This window comes from Neophocaena asiaeorientalis, unplaced genomic scaffold, assembly GCF_003031525.2.
Source record: "Neophocaena asiaeorientalis asiaeorientalis breed wild unplaced genomic scaffold, Neophocaena_asiaeorientalis_V1.1 scaffold217, whole genome shotgun sequence".
Lineage (NCBI taxonomy): Eukaryota > Metazoa > Chordata > Mammalia > Artiodactyla > Phocoenidae > Neophocaena > Neophocaena asiaeorientalis.
Genome location: NW_020172293.1, coordinates 7,530,373 through 7,546,598, shown reverse-complemented (window position 1 = coordinate 7,546,598; position 16,226 = coordinate 7,530,373). Strand labels below are relative to the sequence as shown.

The following is a 16,226-nucleotide window of genomic DNA, read 5'->3' as shown; positions in this document are numbered from 1 at the left end:
TTAGGAACTTCCCAAATTGAAAAGAGAAAATAAATGGAAAAAAAGGAACAAAATATCACAGATCTTTTGGACAATAATAAGAGGTGTAATATACACATAATGAGGACATCAGAAGGAGAACAATGAAACAGAATAAATATTTAAATAATGGCTGAGAGTTTTCCAAAAATAATAACAGACATCAAATCAATGATCATAGGAACTCACAGAACACCAAAAAGGATAAATACCAAAAAAAAAAAGCTACACCTATTCGTATCATATTCAAATTGCAGAAAATCAAAGACAAAGAGAAAATCTTGAAAGACTCCAGAGAAAAACAAAAACAAAACACAAATATACTTTATCTATAGAGGGACAAGGATAAAAATATCTTATACTTTTCATCAAACTAAGCTAGCAAGAAGAGAATGGAGAGAAATATTTAAAGTGTTGAAAGAAAAAAATAAACCAACCTAGAATTTTGTATCCAGAAAAACTATCCTTCAAAACTGAAAGAGATATAATGATTTCCTCAGATTAAAAAAAAAAAAGAATTTGTTGCCAGTAGGCCTGCAGTGAAAGAAAATGTTAAAAGAAGTTCTTTTAGGAGTAGATATACAGATCAGAATAGATCTGTATATCTATAAGGAATAGGATACAGATCAGAAACCTAGATCTATATAAAGAGAATGGCATTAGAGAAGAAATAAATGAAGGTAAAATAAACTTTTCTTACTCTTAGTTGATATAACAGATAACAGTTTATTCATAATAATAATAGAAACAATGTATTCAGTGATTATAGCTTATAGGTAAGTGAAATGAATGACAACAATGCTATAAGTGACAGGAGGAAGGAATTGGGATTTCACTGTTATCAGATACCTGCACTACCCATGAAGTGGCATAGTGTTATTTGAAAGTACGCTTAGATTAGCGGTAAATGTATACTGCAAATTTTAAGACAATCACTAAAAATTTTTTTAAAGAAATATAATTGATATGCTAAGAAAGAAAAGAATATGGAATCATATTAAACATGTAGTTAAAGCCAGAGAAGGTAGGAAAAGAGCGGAAGGTGAAAAAGTACTAGGGCATTGAAGAGAAAATAGTTACAAATATGATTAATATTAAATGAAATACCAATAATCACTTTAAACGTGAATGGTCTATTAATTAAAAGACAGAGACTGTCAGAGTGATTAAATAAACTGACCCAACTATAAGCTGTCAACAAGAAACTCATTTTAAATATAAAGATAAAGTAGACTGAAAATAAAGGGATGGAGAAAAGTGTATCATGCTAATACTAATCAAAGTAAAGCCAGAGAAGCTACATTAATCTGAGACAAAGCAGACTTCAGAGCAAGGAAATTACCAGGGGTAAAGAGAGCACTACATAATAATGAAGGGGTCAATAGCTAAGAAAACATAACAGTCTTTAATGAGTATGCACCTAACAACAGAGCAACAGAATATCAATACATGAGGCAAAAACAGAACTGCAAGGAGAAACAGACAAATCTACTTTTATAGTTGCAGCTCGCAATACCATCTTATCAGTAACAGACAGATACAACAGGCTGAAAATCCATACCTTAACAAATTTAAAAGAATAGAAATCGTATGAAGTATACTCTCAGATCACAATAGATTTAAACTATATTACTCTAATGCCAAAACTAGGCAAAGAAATATCCCTCACAAATAAGATGCAAAAATCCTCCACAAAATATTAACAAATTGAGTGAAACAATGTATAAAAATAATTATATATGATGACCAAGGAGGATTTATTCCAGGTATGCAATTCTGACTCAATATTTGGAAATCAATTAACGTAACTCAACAGACTAAAGAAAAAATCATTTGATCAATCAGAAATGCAGAAAAATTATTCAAAAAAATCCAAAATCCATTCATGATACAACTGTCAGCAAACCAAGAATAGTGCGAACTTCCTCAATTTGATAAAGGACATCTACAAAGAAACCAACAGATAACATCACACTTAAGGGTAAGAAACTAAATGCTGTCATCCTCAGATTAGGAATACATCAAGGATGTTTCTTTTCACCACTCCTATCCAACATCGTACTTGAACTCACAGCTAATGTGATAAGACAAGAAAAAGAAAGAAAAAGTATATAAATTGAGAAAAATAAACAAAACTATTCTTGTTGAACAACAACAGCAACAAAACTCCTGGAATTATAAGCTGGCTATAGCAAGGTTTCCAGATACAGGTTAATATACACAAGTCAATTGATTTCCTGTATGTCAGCAGTGAACAAGTGAAATTTGAAATTGAACACAATACCATTTATATTAGCACCAAAAATGAAATACTTAAGTATAACTCTTCAGACACAAGCATCATCAAAGATTTAATGTAGAGATTTTCCATGTTCATGGATAGGAAGGCTCAATATTGTTAAGCTGTTAGCTTTTTCCAACTTGATTCAATGCAATCCCAAGCAAAATTCCAATAAGCTATTTTGTGGATATTGACAAACTGGTTCTAAAGTTTATATAGAAAAGCAAAATACCTACATTAGCCAATAAAATATTGAAGAAAGAAAAACAAGGTCAGAGGACTGATGCTACCCAACTTCAAGGCTTCCTACAGAAATCAAGACAATTGGTGAAAGAATAGATAAGTAAGTCAATTGTAACAGAACAAAGAGATATAGACCTATAAAAATACAGTCAATGATCTCTGTCAAAAAAGCAAAAGCTATTCGATGGAGAAACGACAGTCTTTTCAACAAATAGTACTTATACAACTGGACAGCCAAATGCAAAAAAAAAGTGAATCTAGACCTGACACCTTACCAAGAATTAACACAGAATGGCTCATAGACCTAAATGTAAAATGCAAACTATAATTCTCCTAGATGGTAACATAGATGAACATCTAGGTGATCTTACGTTTGGTGTTTATTTTTCAGATAGAACACCAGAAGCACAATCCAAAAAAAAAATTGATAAGCTGGGTTTCATTAAGAAAAATACACACACTACTTCTGCTCTGTGAAAGACACTGTTAAGAGAGTGATAATACAAGCCACGGGTTGGGAGAAAATATTTACAGAACAGATATCTAAGATCTGTTATCCAAAACATACAAAGAACTCTTAAAACTTGACAATTAGAAAACAAATAACACAATTACAACGTGGGCAAAGATGTGAACAAATAACCTACCAAAGAAGTCATTTAGATGGCAAATAAGCATATGAAAAGATGTTCAGCATATAAATCATTAAGCAATTGTAAATTAAAACAACAGTGAGATATCACTACATACCTATAGCTAAAATTCAAACACTGAAAACAACAAATGATGTCAGGAATGTGGAGCAATGGGAAACCTGATTCGTAGCTGGTAGGAATGCAAAACACTACAGCCACTTTGAGGACGGTTTGGCAGTTTCTTACAAAGTTAAATTATAGTTTTACCATATGATCCAGCAATTGTGCTCTTAGGTACTTATCTAACAGTGTTGAAAATTTATGTTCCCACAAAAGTTATGCAGTAACCAACAGGTACTAAGTTGTTTCTACACAACTAATTAATAAAGAAACTGTTGGGCTTCTCTTGTGGTTTAGGATCATTATGAAAAAATTACTGAGACCATGCAAAACACCACGAATTTCTGTCTGAATTGTTTACAGAAGACTGTGTAAATACTTATCATAAGAAAGCAAACATGGCTATATTATTATCAAACAAAATAAACATTAGGCAAAAGAAATGTATTTTTAGAGATAAACAGTGTACTTTTACAGAGATAAACAGTGTACTTTTATAGCTCATGTTTACCAGGAAGATATAACAAGTATAAATTTGTACACATTTAATAACATCATTTCCAAATATATAAACCAATCTGGCAAAACTACCCGTAAACACAAAGAAGTCCGTAATCACAGTGGGAAAATTTAACATACATCTCTTAGCAACACAGAATAAACGAAACTTCAATGGAATTGAAAAAGAATTGACTAACACAGTAAATATATTTGATCTAATAGATTTATACAAAAGATATGAGTAAACATTCATAAACCTAAGACAGAGGGTTTTTTTTTCACTTACTTTAATTAAAAATAAATCAATAATATTGAAATTTATCGTACTTACTATTTAGTGCTTTCATTGTGACAGCTCTAAGTTTCTTAGTTTGAGATTGGCTTTTTGACAATTCAACTTCATCCTCGGGTAATACGTCTTCTGCTTTCTGAGCTACGAGAAAGATGCTTTTAATCCATTAAATAGAGAACTGGATTTATTGAAAATCCTCTGTAATTCAAACACATGTCAATTATCCAGGAATATTTCTTCTCATGGTTTGAAACAATAAAGTCAAATACCACATTATTGAGATAGTGAATTACAGAGTGAGTATGTGAAGTGTAGAGACAATGGGAGTACTGTTCAAAAAGAATAGTTTTATAAGGTATTCACATTTTAAGATTAAGTGCAATATTTTCATAACAGATATATGAGTGAGAAAAAAAAGAAATGATAAATAATACATTCAAAATAAATTTAGAAGATTCAAAAGCAGATCAGGTAGGAAAGACAGAAAATACAGGCAATGGTATACTTACCTCCAAAATATCCATACTTCCAGTAAATACAAATGTATTCAATGCTCCATTTAAAGCACAAAGAGTGTTACATTGGATTAAAAAATAACCAATTATATACAGCTAAGTCATAATAATAGAAAAAGGTTAAAAATAAAGTGACGAAAAAATTATTCTATGCAAGTAGTTACATAAAGAAAGATACCACACCAACATCAGACAAAATAGACTAAAGGCACAAAAAAATTACTACAAAATGTCCATCATAAAGACAGAAATTTCAGTTCACTAAGAATAGATAACAATTTAAAATGTGTATATTTATTATATATATATCTCTATGTAATATATAATCTATATGTAATACAGATTATGTGTCTGTATATTTTTATTTATAATAAAGCTTTAGAAACATAATTAACTTCACCTAATGGAGAATACATACACAAACACGTTGTATATGCTATGTATACCTATATGTATATATGATACACTATATAGCATGTATTTCTATGGTCAATTGAATAATAATGATACTGGACAGAAGTGCCCACTGGGCATAATTTCCTGGAACCTGTAATCGCCCAGAATCATCTAAAAGGTACACACACTTTGAGATACTATTGGACAGTTATTGGTCCTTGGTGGATACTGAGTGCATGTCCTATGGCTGTTAAATAATCTTATGACTAGAAATTCCAATCTGAAGGTATTAACACTTTTGATTTTGTTCTCTAGTTATCTTAGGGTATTCACAGTTTAGGTCATTTATTTTTACTTCTATAAAATATACACTCAAATACATATTCATGAACCAAAGAAAAAAGATCTTCTGATGAGTTTAAAATAATTTAGAGTTACCCATAATTATTATACTTACTATGACTCCTCTCCTTTCTGTAAGGTATTTGTTTCTCTACTTGCATTTGGGGTTTTGACACTGAATCTTGATTTACAAGCATAAGATTTTCACCCAGTACTCCAATATGACCTACATAAAGAGATCCATTTAGTCCACTAAATGGGAAAACAGATCCATTGTGAAATCTCTAGATTTCAAATTTATAACAAGTGTACAGTAGCATTTTCTCTCATTTTTAAAGTTATCAATGAACTGCCATAATGTTAGGTCTTACATGAAAGTAAGAAAAATTTTAATGGGTGTTACTGAAACTGTCTCATTATTTCATAGATATCTTGAGGAATCAAATATATTTCATACTAATCTCTACTTTTGGGGTATGTATACATTACATAAATACACAATAGTAGATGAAACAATAAAAATACATGCGTACAAGGTTATTCATTACAGTATTATTTGTAATTGCAAAATATTTTAACCACCTAAATGTTCAAGAATAGGATATTGGTTGAATAAACCAAGGTGTATACAATAAATTACAGTATAGTATAAACTATGGTATATAATGTGGTACTATTTTACATATTTATGTAAAAATTTTAAAAAGATTTTTATAAACTACATGGAGGAATTTCTAGGAGGTAATGTTAAGTGGAAAAAAAATTTTAAAGGTTATCTAGTACACTAACTTTTGGCTCAGAAAGCAGTAATCGGAAGAAATGAGAGATAGATATTAACTTTACAAGATGAAGCACAGAAAAGATAAGCAAAAAAATCATGTAGTTGGTTACCTGCCAGAAGACAGGGTGGGAGAAAGGACTGGGGAATGCATGGGAAGGACTGGGGAAGAAATGACGCTCTTAAGTATACCTTTGGTATAATATTTACTTCTGGAAGTAGGTCAATGTTCCATACATTCCAAAAATAAAACTAAATCAACAAGGATAAGAAGAAGAAATGAAAAAACATAATGAAATGAACCTACTGAAGGGTGAAAAAAAAACTGATTCAAATTAGTCATAAATAGTGTTGAAACATACCCACAGACTTGGGCAAGAGTATGGGGTACAGACAGAAAGCAAATCACTAAATCTTCCTAGTAGGCTTTTTTTTTTAGTGGTATGTGCTAAGTAATTCTGTAACAAGGGTTGAAGCACTGTAGAGTTAAGCAAATACATAACTCTGCTGATGTTTTAAGAGTCAGGATTAACACCCTGGAAGAAAGGACATACACATATGAAATGGAGGAAGGCAAGAAGGAGACCTGAGGGACTAGAACTGAAGGTGTCTGAGAGTCCTCATGATTTCTAAAATATATGTGCATATAACATATGCATATATGTGTGCACATGCACATGTATGTGTGTATGAATATATGTACATGTGTGTCAAAACTAAGGAGTGTGGATCCAAGTGAAAATCCTATGTGTCATCTTACCTGGCAGTTACCATGGGAGAAAGCTTCCTACCCACACTAGACCGACTGCACAGCCAGTATATTCATGGGTTCAGGCCCCTCCAGGCCAACCACAGTCTTACACAGCCCCAGTTAAGGGCTCAAATGATACACTGTACTGTTCAGGTGACTCTGCTTTGACAACCTTACTGGGGAGCCTTGAAGACAATTTTCTCCTATCTGACTCAGTTTTCACTACTTTTCCATTCCTAGACCTTCCTGCATTCCCCACCTCCTGGGTCCATAAAATGGCAAGAGCCTTTAGTTTAGGGCTCCTTTGGCAATGAGACAACCCCCCAACCATTTCTGATAAAACATCTCTTACCTGGGGCCTTCAGTGGGGAAAAATGGAATAATAAAGCTGGGACCTTTCCTGTTTAGACTCATACTTATGCTATCACAGTAATCGAATAAAGGTTTAATTGTTATTTTCAGTTTGGCTTGTTATAATTGACCAACTCAACAACTGGCAGTGCTTTCTCTGACAAACTGGTGCAGTGAGCAGGATGGATAGTACAGGCACACCTTGGAGATGTCATGGGTTCAGTTCCAGACCCCCGCAACAAAGCGAATATTTCAATAAAGCGAGTCATACGAATTTTTTGGTTTCCCAGTGCACATATAAAAGCTATGTTTACACGATACAGTAGTCTATTAATTGTGCAATAGCATTATGTCTATAAAAATCAATGTACATATCTTATTTTAAAAATACTCTATTGCTACAAAATGCTAGCCATCATCTGAGCCTTCAGCTAGTCCTAATCTTTTTGCCACTGAAGGGTCTTGCCTCGATGTTGATGGCTGCTGGCTGATCAGGGTGGTGGTTGCTGAAGGCTGGGGTGGCTGTGGCGATTTCTTAAAATAAGACCACAGTGAAGTTTGGCTCATTGGTTGACTCTTCTTTTCATGAATGATTTCTCTGTAGCATGCAATGCTGTTTGATAACATGCAGAACTTCTTTCAAAATGAGAGTCAATCCTCTCAAAAGTTGCTGCTGCTTTATCAACTAAGTTCATATAATATTCTAAATCCCTTGTTGTCATTCCAGCAATCTTCACATCATCTTCACCAGGAGTAGATTCCATCTCAAGAAACCACTTTCTTTCCTCAACCATAAGAAGCAACTCTTCATTCATTAAAATCTTCTCATGAGATTTTAGCAATTCAGTTGCCTCTTCAGTCTCTACTTCTAATTCTAGTTTTCTTGCTATTTCCACCACATCTGTAGTTGCTTCCTCCACTGAAGTCTTGAATTCTTCAAAGTCATCCATGAGGGCTGGAATCAACTCCTTCCAAACTTCCCTTAATGTTGACATTTTGACCTCTTCCCAAGAATCGTGAATGTTCTTAATGGCATCTAGATTGGTGAATCCTTTCCAGAAGGTTTTCAATTTACGTTGCCCAGATCCATCAGAGGAATCACTATCTATGGCAGCTATAGCTTTACAAAATGTATTTCTTAAATAATAAGACTTGAAAATTGAAATTACTCCTTCATCCATGGGCTGCAGGATGGATGTTGTGTTAGCAGGCATGAAAACATTAATCCTGTTGCACAGCTCCAGAAGAGTTCTTGGGTGACCAGGTGCATTATCAGTGAGCAGTAATATTTTGAAATCTTCTGAGCAGTAGGTCTCAACAGTGGGCTTAAAATATGTAGTAAACCATTTTGCAAACACATGTGCTATTATCTGGACTTTGCTGTCCATTTACAGATCACAGGCAGAGTAGATTTAGCATAATTCTTAAGGGCCTTAGGATTTTCAGAATGATAAATGAGCACTGGCTTCAACTTCAAGTTACCAGCTGCATTAGCCCCTAACAAGAGTCAGCCTGTACTTTGAAGTTTTGAAGCCAGGCATTGACTTCTCCTCTCTAACTCTGAAAGTCCTAGATGGCATCTTCTTCCAATAGGGGGCCGTTTCATCTACATTGAAAATCTAATGTTTAATGTAGCCACCTTCATTAATGATCTTAGCTAGATCTCCTGGGTAACTTGCTGCAGCTTCTACGTAAGCACTTGCTGATTCCCCTTGCACTTGTGTTATGGAGATGGCTTCTTTCCTTAAACATCATGAGACAACTTCTGCTAGCTTCAAACTTTTCTTCTGTAGCTTCCTCACCTCTCTTGGCCTTCACAGAATTGAAGAGAGTTAGGGCCTTGCTCTGGATTAGGCTTTCGCTTAAGCAAATGTTGTGGCTGGTTTCACATCTTCTGTCCAGACCACTGAAATTTTATCCGTATCAGCAATAAGGCTGTCTCGCTTTCCTATTATTTGTGTGTTCACTAGAGTAGCACTTTTAGTTTCCTTCAAGAACTTTTCCTTTGCATTCACAACTTGGCTATAGTTTGGAGCAAGAGGACTAGCTTTTGGCCTTTCTCAGCTTTTGACATGCCCTCCTCACTTAGCTTAATCACTTCTAGCTTTTGATTTAAACTAATGTGCAACTCCTCCTTTCAGTTGAACATACAGAGGCCATTGTAGGGTTATTAATTCGCCTAATTTCAATATTGTTCTGTCTGAGGAAACAGGGAGGCTGGAGGAGAGGGAGAGAGACGGTAGAGCAGTCAGAACACACATAACACTTATCAATTAAGTTTGCCATCTATATGCGTGTGGTTTGTGGTGTCCCATAACAACTACAATAATAACATCAAAGCTCACTGATCACAGATCACCATAACAAATACAATAATAATGAAAAGACTGAATATTGTAAGAATTACCAAAATGTGACACAGAGACATGGGGTGAGCAAATGCTTTTGGAAAAATGGCACCGATAGACTTGCTTGATGCAAGGTTGCCACAATCCTTCAATTTGTAAAAAATGCAGTATCTGCGAAATGCAATAAAATGAGGTATGCCTGTAAAGCACAGTGCCTTTCTAGGAAAGCAAAACTCTGAAGATCCCATGGGGCACTTTTGAGAGGTGTTAGAGAGGTCCATCAGACACTCTCAAGTGATACTAATGGATCACATGGGTGCTTCATCAGTCATGCTAATGTGTCTCAAAAAGGACTAGTGGACCCTGGGGTTTCTTTGGGGAGTGCTAGTGACTTTTTACATAAGCTTTTCAGGTATAAGGGGGAACAGTGGTCCTTCCCTTTAGTTTCCACCCCCTTGCCCAAACTTGACTCAACTCCATGAGTCAAATTACAGATCCAAAAGAGACACTCATAGGGAAGCAATTCTCTAGCTACTGATGGGAACAAAATTCGTTCCTCCAGTGATGGGAACAAAATTTGTCAGAGACCCTGAATTGCATCCCAATACTACTGTTAACTGTAAGCATGTCCCTGGCACCAAAAGACAGCCTAAAACAAAGTGAATTTTTGTTGGGACTTATGCCTAAAATGTAAAATAATGAAGAGCCTTTTGGGATTACTTCACCCCAGCAATCTGAAGCTCTCAGAGACTTGGGTAGTTTGCCTCCAAGATGGAGGAGGTAATCTTGTTTTACTTACTAAGAGAATGGTACCTCTGGTATGTGACCCCCACTTTCAGAGTACAAAACAGCAGCTACTTTGCCTAAAGAAGAAGATGGCACTGGGATGAAAGGATACAAGCACTCAAGATCATTTGGGCTCTGAGAGATTTGACCCCATGCACCATGAGTTCCTTGCCACTAAACAGCATGGTTGAATTATACTTCCAGTGAATATAGTTTCCTTGTGAGCCACCCTAGTGGTGTCTTAGATGTACAAATGTGGGGTAAGAACAATAGATGATGAGACTGTCAACAAGACTCAGAGTTCCAGGTTTGTTCACATTAACTTCTTCTGGTTACTGAGCTCAATTAAACCTCCTCACAAGGCCACGTTGACCATTCTGTAACAGTCCAGATCTTCACTGACAAATCACTGAGTTAAAAAAATGTGGCTACTGCCCAGAAGGCAAAGACCAACCAGTAGAAAGAGCAATGTAAAAATGGTAAGCCTGTTCCCCCTCTTAGACCATTTGGGCTAGATCCTTCCCAAAGAGATCTCTGGATCTAGGTTACTCAACAAAAGCTTCCCAAAGGGGAGACTGATGCACTTTCCCACCAAGAACTTATGGTCATAGAGTGAGTGGGCCATGGGATCCACTAGGCTGCTCCACTAGAGTCTGCAAGGTCATGGCCTTACGATTAATACAAGTGCTATTCCCTCTGCTCCTCCCAGTGAACCTGGGGGTAGGGATGGGGAATTAAAATCCCCTATTAACTTTTAACCAAGTTTTTCAGCTTTTAAAAATAAGTAAGACTAGTGGTTGGGCCAAGGTTTCTATGTCTCTAGTGGGGAACAGTGGTCCTATATCAGGTTAAGAGTTCAATGGGGAGCTAGGGGAGAACCGCATTTATTGGGTCTCCTGGATACTGGTGCATAGTTAACTATGGCCTCCACAATCCCTGACACTACAACGAGGAGGTTATAGGTTAAATTGTTCCCACTTCTCCTCTACCAAGAGGGAATTCTAATCCCACAGTACCTTAGAATGTGACCTTATTTAGAAATAGGGTCTTTACAGAGGTAATCAAGTTAACATGAGGTTATTAGAGTGGGTCCTAGTCCTTATAAAAATGGGAAATCTGAGCACAGAGACAGACAAACATATGGGGAGAGCACCTTGTGAAGATGAAGGCATAGATCAGGGTGATGAATCTACAAGCCAAGGAATGTCAAATGTTGCCAGAAAACCACCAGAAGGTAGGACAGAGGCAAAAAAGTTTTTTGCTCGAGTCCTCAGAAGAAAACAACCCTACCAATATCTAATCCCACACTTCTACCATCCTGATTGTAGGACAATATTTTTTTAAGCCATTCAGTTTGTGGTCCTTTGTAATAGCAGTCCAAGCAAACTCATATAGATTTCCGGTACTGGGAAGTGGGCTACTGCTGTAAAAAAATACTTTAAAATGTTGAAGCCAAAGAACACCAAATATTGCCAGCAAACCACCAAAAGCTAGAACAGAAGTATTGAACAGATTATCAATAACAATCCCTCAGAAGTAACCATCCCTGCTGACACCCTGATATCAGACTTCTAGCCTCCAGAACTCTGAGACAATAAATTTCTGTGTTTTAAGTCAATGAGTTTGTGGTACTTTGTTACAGCAGTGCTAGGAATCTAATACAAAGAAGAAACAAACAATGCTCTCTGGTTTTGAGTCTCAGTCCAACACCATCAGAACCTTTACCAGATACAACTATAAGTGGGCCCCACTGCAGCATTACAATTGTTATGACCACCATTGTAATGGCTCCCACTATTGAATATATATTGGTACAGATGTACTGTCTAAGTGTATCCCTGCTTGAATTCACTCCAAAGTCCTGAAGGTAGTTGCTGCAGTTAGGGACATTTTATGGCATGTGGGGACCATAAACCTACCCTCCTAACACTGTGCAGTTCTACTGTTTACCAGTAAGGTATCAATGGACTAGCAGAGAAAAGATATAGCTATCCTAATTGCTGAGCTTAATGGAGCCACAGTTTTCTGAGACTAATTCTCCATTCAGTAGCCCTGTTTGACCTGTGCACCTGGCCTCAGTCGCATAGAGACTCAACTGATCGTGGCTCAATGCTGTAGTGCAGCCCTGGGCACTGGCACTAACTGACTTCGGGACTGTCACAGAGGCTACTGCCCAAGATGGAGAAGCTTGGTGTACTACAACTGACATCTCAAACTCTCTCTTCAGTATCACTGTCCACACAGATGATCAGGATAGGTATAGATATAGGAATAGGTATAAGTATACATATAAAAACTGGGGAGAGTCTGACTCCAGGCCAAAATTCTATGTGTGATCTTTCAGGCTCAATTACAATTACAATTATCTGGCAGCTGTCATGGGGAAAAACTTCACACCCCATACTATATTTGAGGCACAGCCAGTGCACTGCAGGCGTTGGAGGTAGTTGCAGTCATGGACTAAGATCCATCCGGACTGGCATATCTGCATTCTAGCCCAAGTGTATCCATTGGGAAAACTCCTTATGAGGCAGAGGAGACCTCAGGTGAGGCATTATACTGTTCAGAACTTCTGCCTAGACCATCTCACTGGGTGGCCTTAAAAACTCTTTCTCCATTCTGGTTCAACACTTTTCCATTCTAAGCCCTCTCTCCTCTACTTCCTCATGGCACTTGGGTCCATAAAACATCAGAGGCTTTTGGGGGAACTTAGTCCACAGTAAGATGTTCCTCTCATCTGCTCTGATGCACATGACCCACCTCTGGGCCATTCTGTGGGGCAAATAAAACATTGGTGGAGCTAGGGCCCTTTCTTGTTTAGGCTCTTGCTTATACTATCTCAGTAAATAAATAAATACTTAATTGTTACTTTCAGTTAGTCTTAATTTACCAACTAAAAACTGGCAGCTCACTTTTTGACAAACTGACACACTGAGCAGGCGGTCAATGAAACACAATGCTCTTCTAGAAAAGCAAAATACTGAAACTTCTACTGGGCAATTTTGGGAGATATGAAAAAAGTCTTTGGGGGTGCTCTGACATAGTACTAGTGGATTGTCTGCATGAGTCCAGCAGGGCTCATTATCAGCTATGCCAGTGATTCTCAGACAGTGACAGTGGATGCCACAAAACACTCTTGGGGAGTGCTAATGGATTGTTTACATAAGATTTTCAGTTCTCAGGGGAATGGTCCTTCCCTTGAGCTCCCAACTCCCTGGCTGAGTTCCCATAGTAAGTCCAATTACAGAACCAACAGAGGGACTCTAAAAAAGCTAGGGAAGCAATCCCCTAGATGCTGATTATTGTTCTCTGATGATGGATCCAACAATCAGAGACTCTGTGAGTTGAACTGTATCCAATGACTACTGTTATCTCCAAGCACATTCTTGGTGCCAAAACAGAGCCCAGAACACAGCAGTTATTAAAGCTTGTCCCTTTAATTAAAAATAATGTAGAGCCCTTTGGAATCACTTTATCCAGTGACCTGAAGAGACCTTAGAGCCTTGGGTAGTTTGATTCCTTAATGAAGAAGGTAATCTTATTAATAAACTTAGCAAGAATGGTGCCTGGTGGTATCCAACAATACAGATCCTTCCCACTTTTACTCAGACCTCTAAGCTTTCATAAATAAACATGACTAGAGGTTAGACAAGGTCTCTATGTCGCCAGTGGGGAACTGAGGACATATGCTAAGGTCAGAGTTCAAACTGTGGAGGGGAAATATTGCATTTCTTGGGCCTTTTGGATACTGGTGAATAAATTTCTGGGATTTCGACAGTCCCTTATAAAAGGATGAGGAGGAAACAGATAATTCTCTGTAGTTTTAGTCCACCCACCACTAGGACTCTTTTCCAAACCCAACTATGAGTGAATACCCTTTGGACTACTACAAACCTCCATTATTGTGGTTTCTACCACCGAATATGTTATTGGTAGAAATGTACTTTTTATATCAAGCAGCACTAACCACCCCCCACCAAGATAAGATTTAAAGTTAGGGTATTTTAGTGGGGTATGTGAAAGATTATGATCTACCAAACTACTGGCAACTAGCACCTCTGTCTACCAAAAACAAAGTCACAGGCCTTGGTAATAAAAAGGGGCAACTGTCTTCATTGTTGAGCTTTCAAAGGCCAACAAATATCTGTAAACTATTTCTCCATTCAGTAACTCCACCTGGACTGTGTGCAAGACCTTTGGTGCCCAGACTCTAAACTGATTAGGGTTACACAAAGCATTAGAGCTACCTATGGCACCAGTGGTATCTGACATTGTGACAGTTATAGAGGTTATCATCCAAGATAAAGAATCTTGGTGTCCTGTGGTTGACATCACAAATGCCCTTCTCAGCATCCCTCTCCATATGCATGTTCAGAATTAGTTTGCTGTACGCAATATGGGTTGTATTACACCACTAATGTCCTTCCATGAGACTCCCTAAATTCTCTACCTGTAATAATGCATAGGTAAAGACTTGGAAAAAGTCCTGCTCCTTGAGGGAGCACTAACCTTCCACTCTATTGATGAAATCATCCTAGTGGGCTCAGACAAGGGCACTACCCAAAAAGAACTGGATGTCCTGTTCACCTACAAGTATCATGTAGCTAGGCTGTTATTAACAAGGTACATGGACCTAAAAATGAAGTAAAATTCCTGGGCATGATCTGTAAGGGCATAATCCAGGGAAGATGACTGTCATGTTTTCGGCCCTCTCTGTCCCCCTAAATAAAAACCATCTGAACAATTGGTGGGACTATACGGATACCACCACACTCTCACAGGGATCACACAGCACCCGACAATCAGGTTACCATAAAGATGACTACATTTGACTGGGGCCTTGATGGACAGGATCCCCTGGAAGCCATTCAACTGACTACCCCAGATGTCCTTTTTGTGGACCCCTCTGATTTTCGTTTGCTATTTCAGTTAGGACTCTCAGTAACATCTCTCTTTGCCTACTGGAATCTATGGCAGAAGGCCACTACCATACATCAGAGGCATTCAATGGACTTTGGGTCCACAATCTGCCAGAGCTGGCTAAAAATTGCATATCCTTTATGAGACACTTGGTGCATATCCTTTATGGGACAATTATTGGTCTGTTATTGGCCTTGAGAGCATGACCTTGGTCATGTAATAATCTTAGGACAAGAAATTCCAACCAAAACATAGAATACATTTGCTTTTGTTCTATAGCTTTGTTAGGGTATTCATATTTTATGTCAAAGTTTAAAACGTCTATAAAATATATGTACAAAGACACATTCATGAACCAGATAAAGTTCTTCTGATGTATTTAACTTAAAACTCTATAGAAAAGGACTTGGGATTAGCTCAAGATGGTGGAGTAGGAGGACATGATTTCACCCCCTTCTTACAGAACCACCAAAATCACAACTAACTGCTGAACAACCACCAATGAAAAAAAGCTGGAACCTACCAAAAGAAAGATACCCTATATCCAAAGACAAAGAAGAAGCCAAAACGAGATGGTAGGAGGGGCACAATCACAAAATCAAATCCCATACCCGCCAGGAATCCAAACACAACACTAAAGTTAGTCATCAAATCACAAAGAGAACAAAAGAGGGAGGGAAGAAAAAAGATCTACAAAAACAAATCCAAAACAAGTAACAAAAAGGCAATAAGAACATACATATCGATAATTACCTTAAACATAAACGGATTAAATGCTCCAACCATAAGACACAGACTGGCTGAATAGATACAAACATAAAATCCATATACATGTTGTCTGCAAGAGACCCACTTCAGATCTAGGGACACATACAGACTAAAAGTGACGGGATGGAAAAAGATATTCCACGCAAATAGAAATCAAAAGAAAGCTGGAATAGCAATACTC

The 16,226-nt window shown here is 37.1% G+C and overlaps 1 protein-coding gene across 8 annotated transcripts in view; it reads right to left on the bottom strand.

Annotated features, from left to right (window-relative positions):
• Positions 1-16,226, bottom strand: part of CCDC7 (coiled-coil domain containing 7) — a 289,089-nt gene that overhangs the window by 104,354 nt on the left and 168,509 nt on the right. For 7 of the 8 annotated variants that reach the window (XM_024765603.1, XM_024765594.1, XM_024765612.1 and 4 more), the window contains 2 exons: positions 5,459-5,569; positions 4,130-4,231 (listed from right to left, as the gene is read on the bottom strand). In XM_024765603.1, the coding sequence (XP_024621371.1) occupies positions 4,130-4,231; positions 5,459-5,569 (213 nt within the window). Of the gene's footprint in view, positions 1-4,129; positions 4,232-5,458; positions 5,570-16,226 lie in introns of those variants that run through there. The other variant, XM_024765653.1, reaches the window with a different exon arrangement.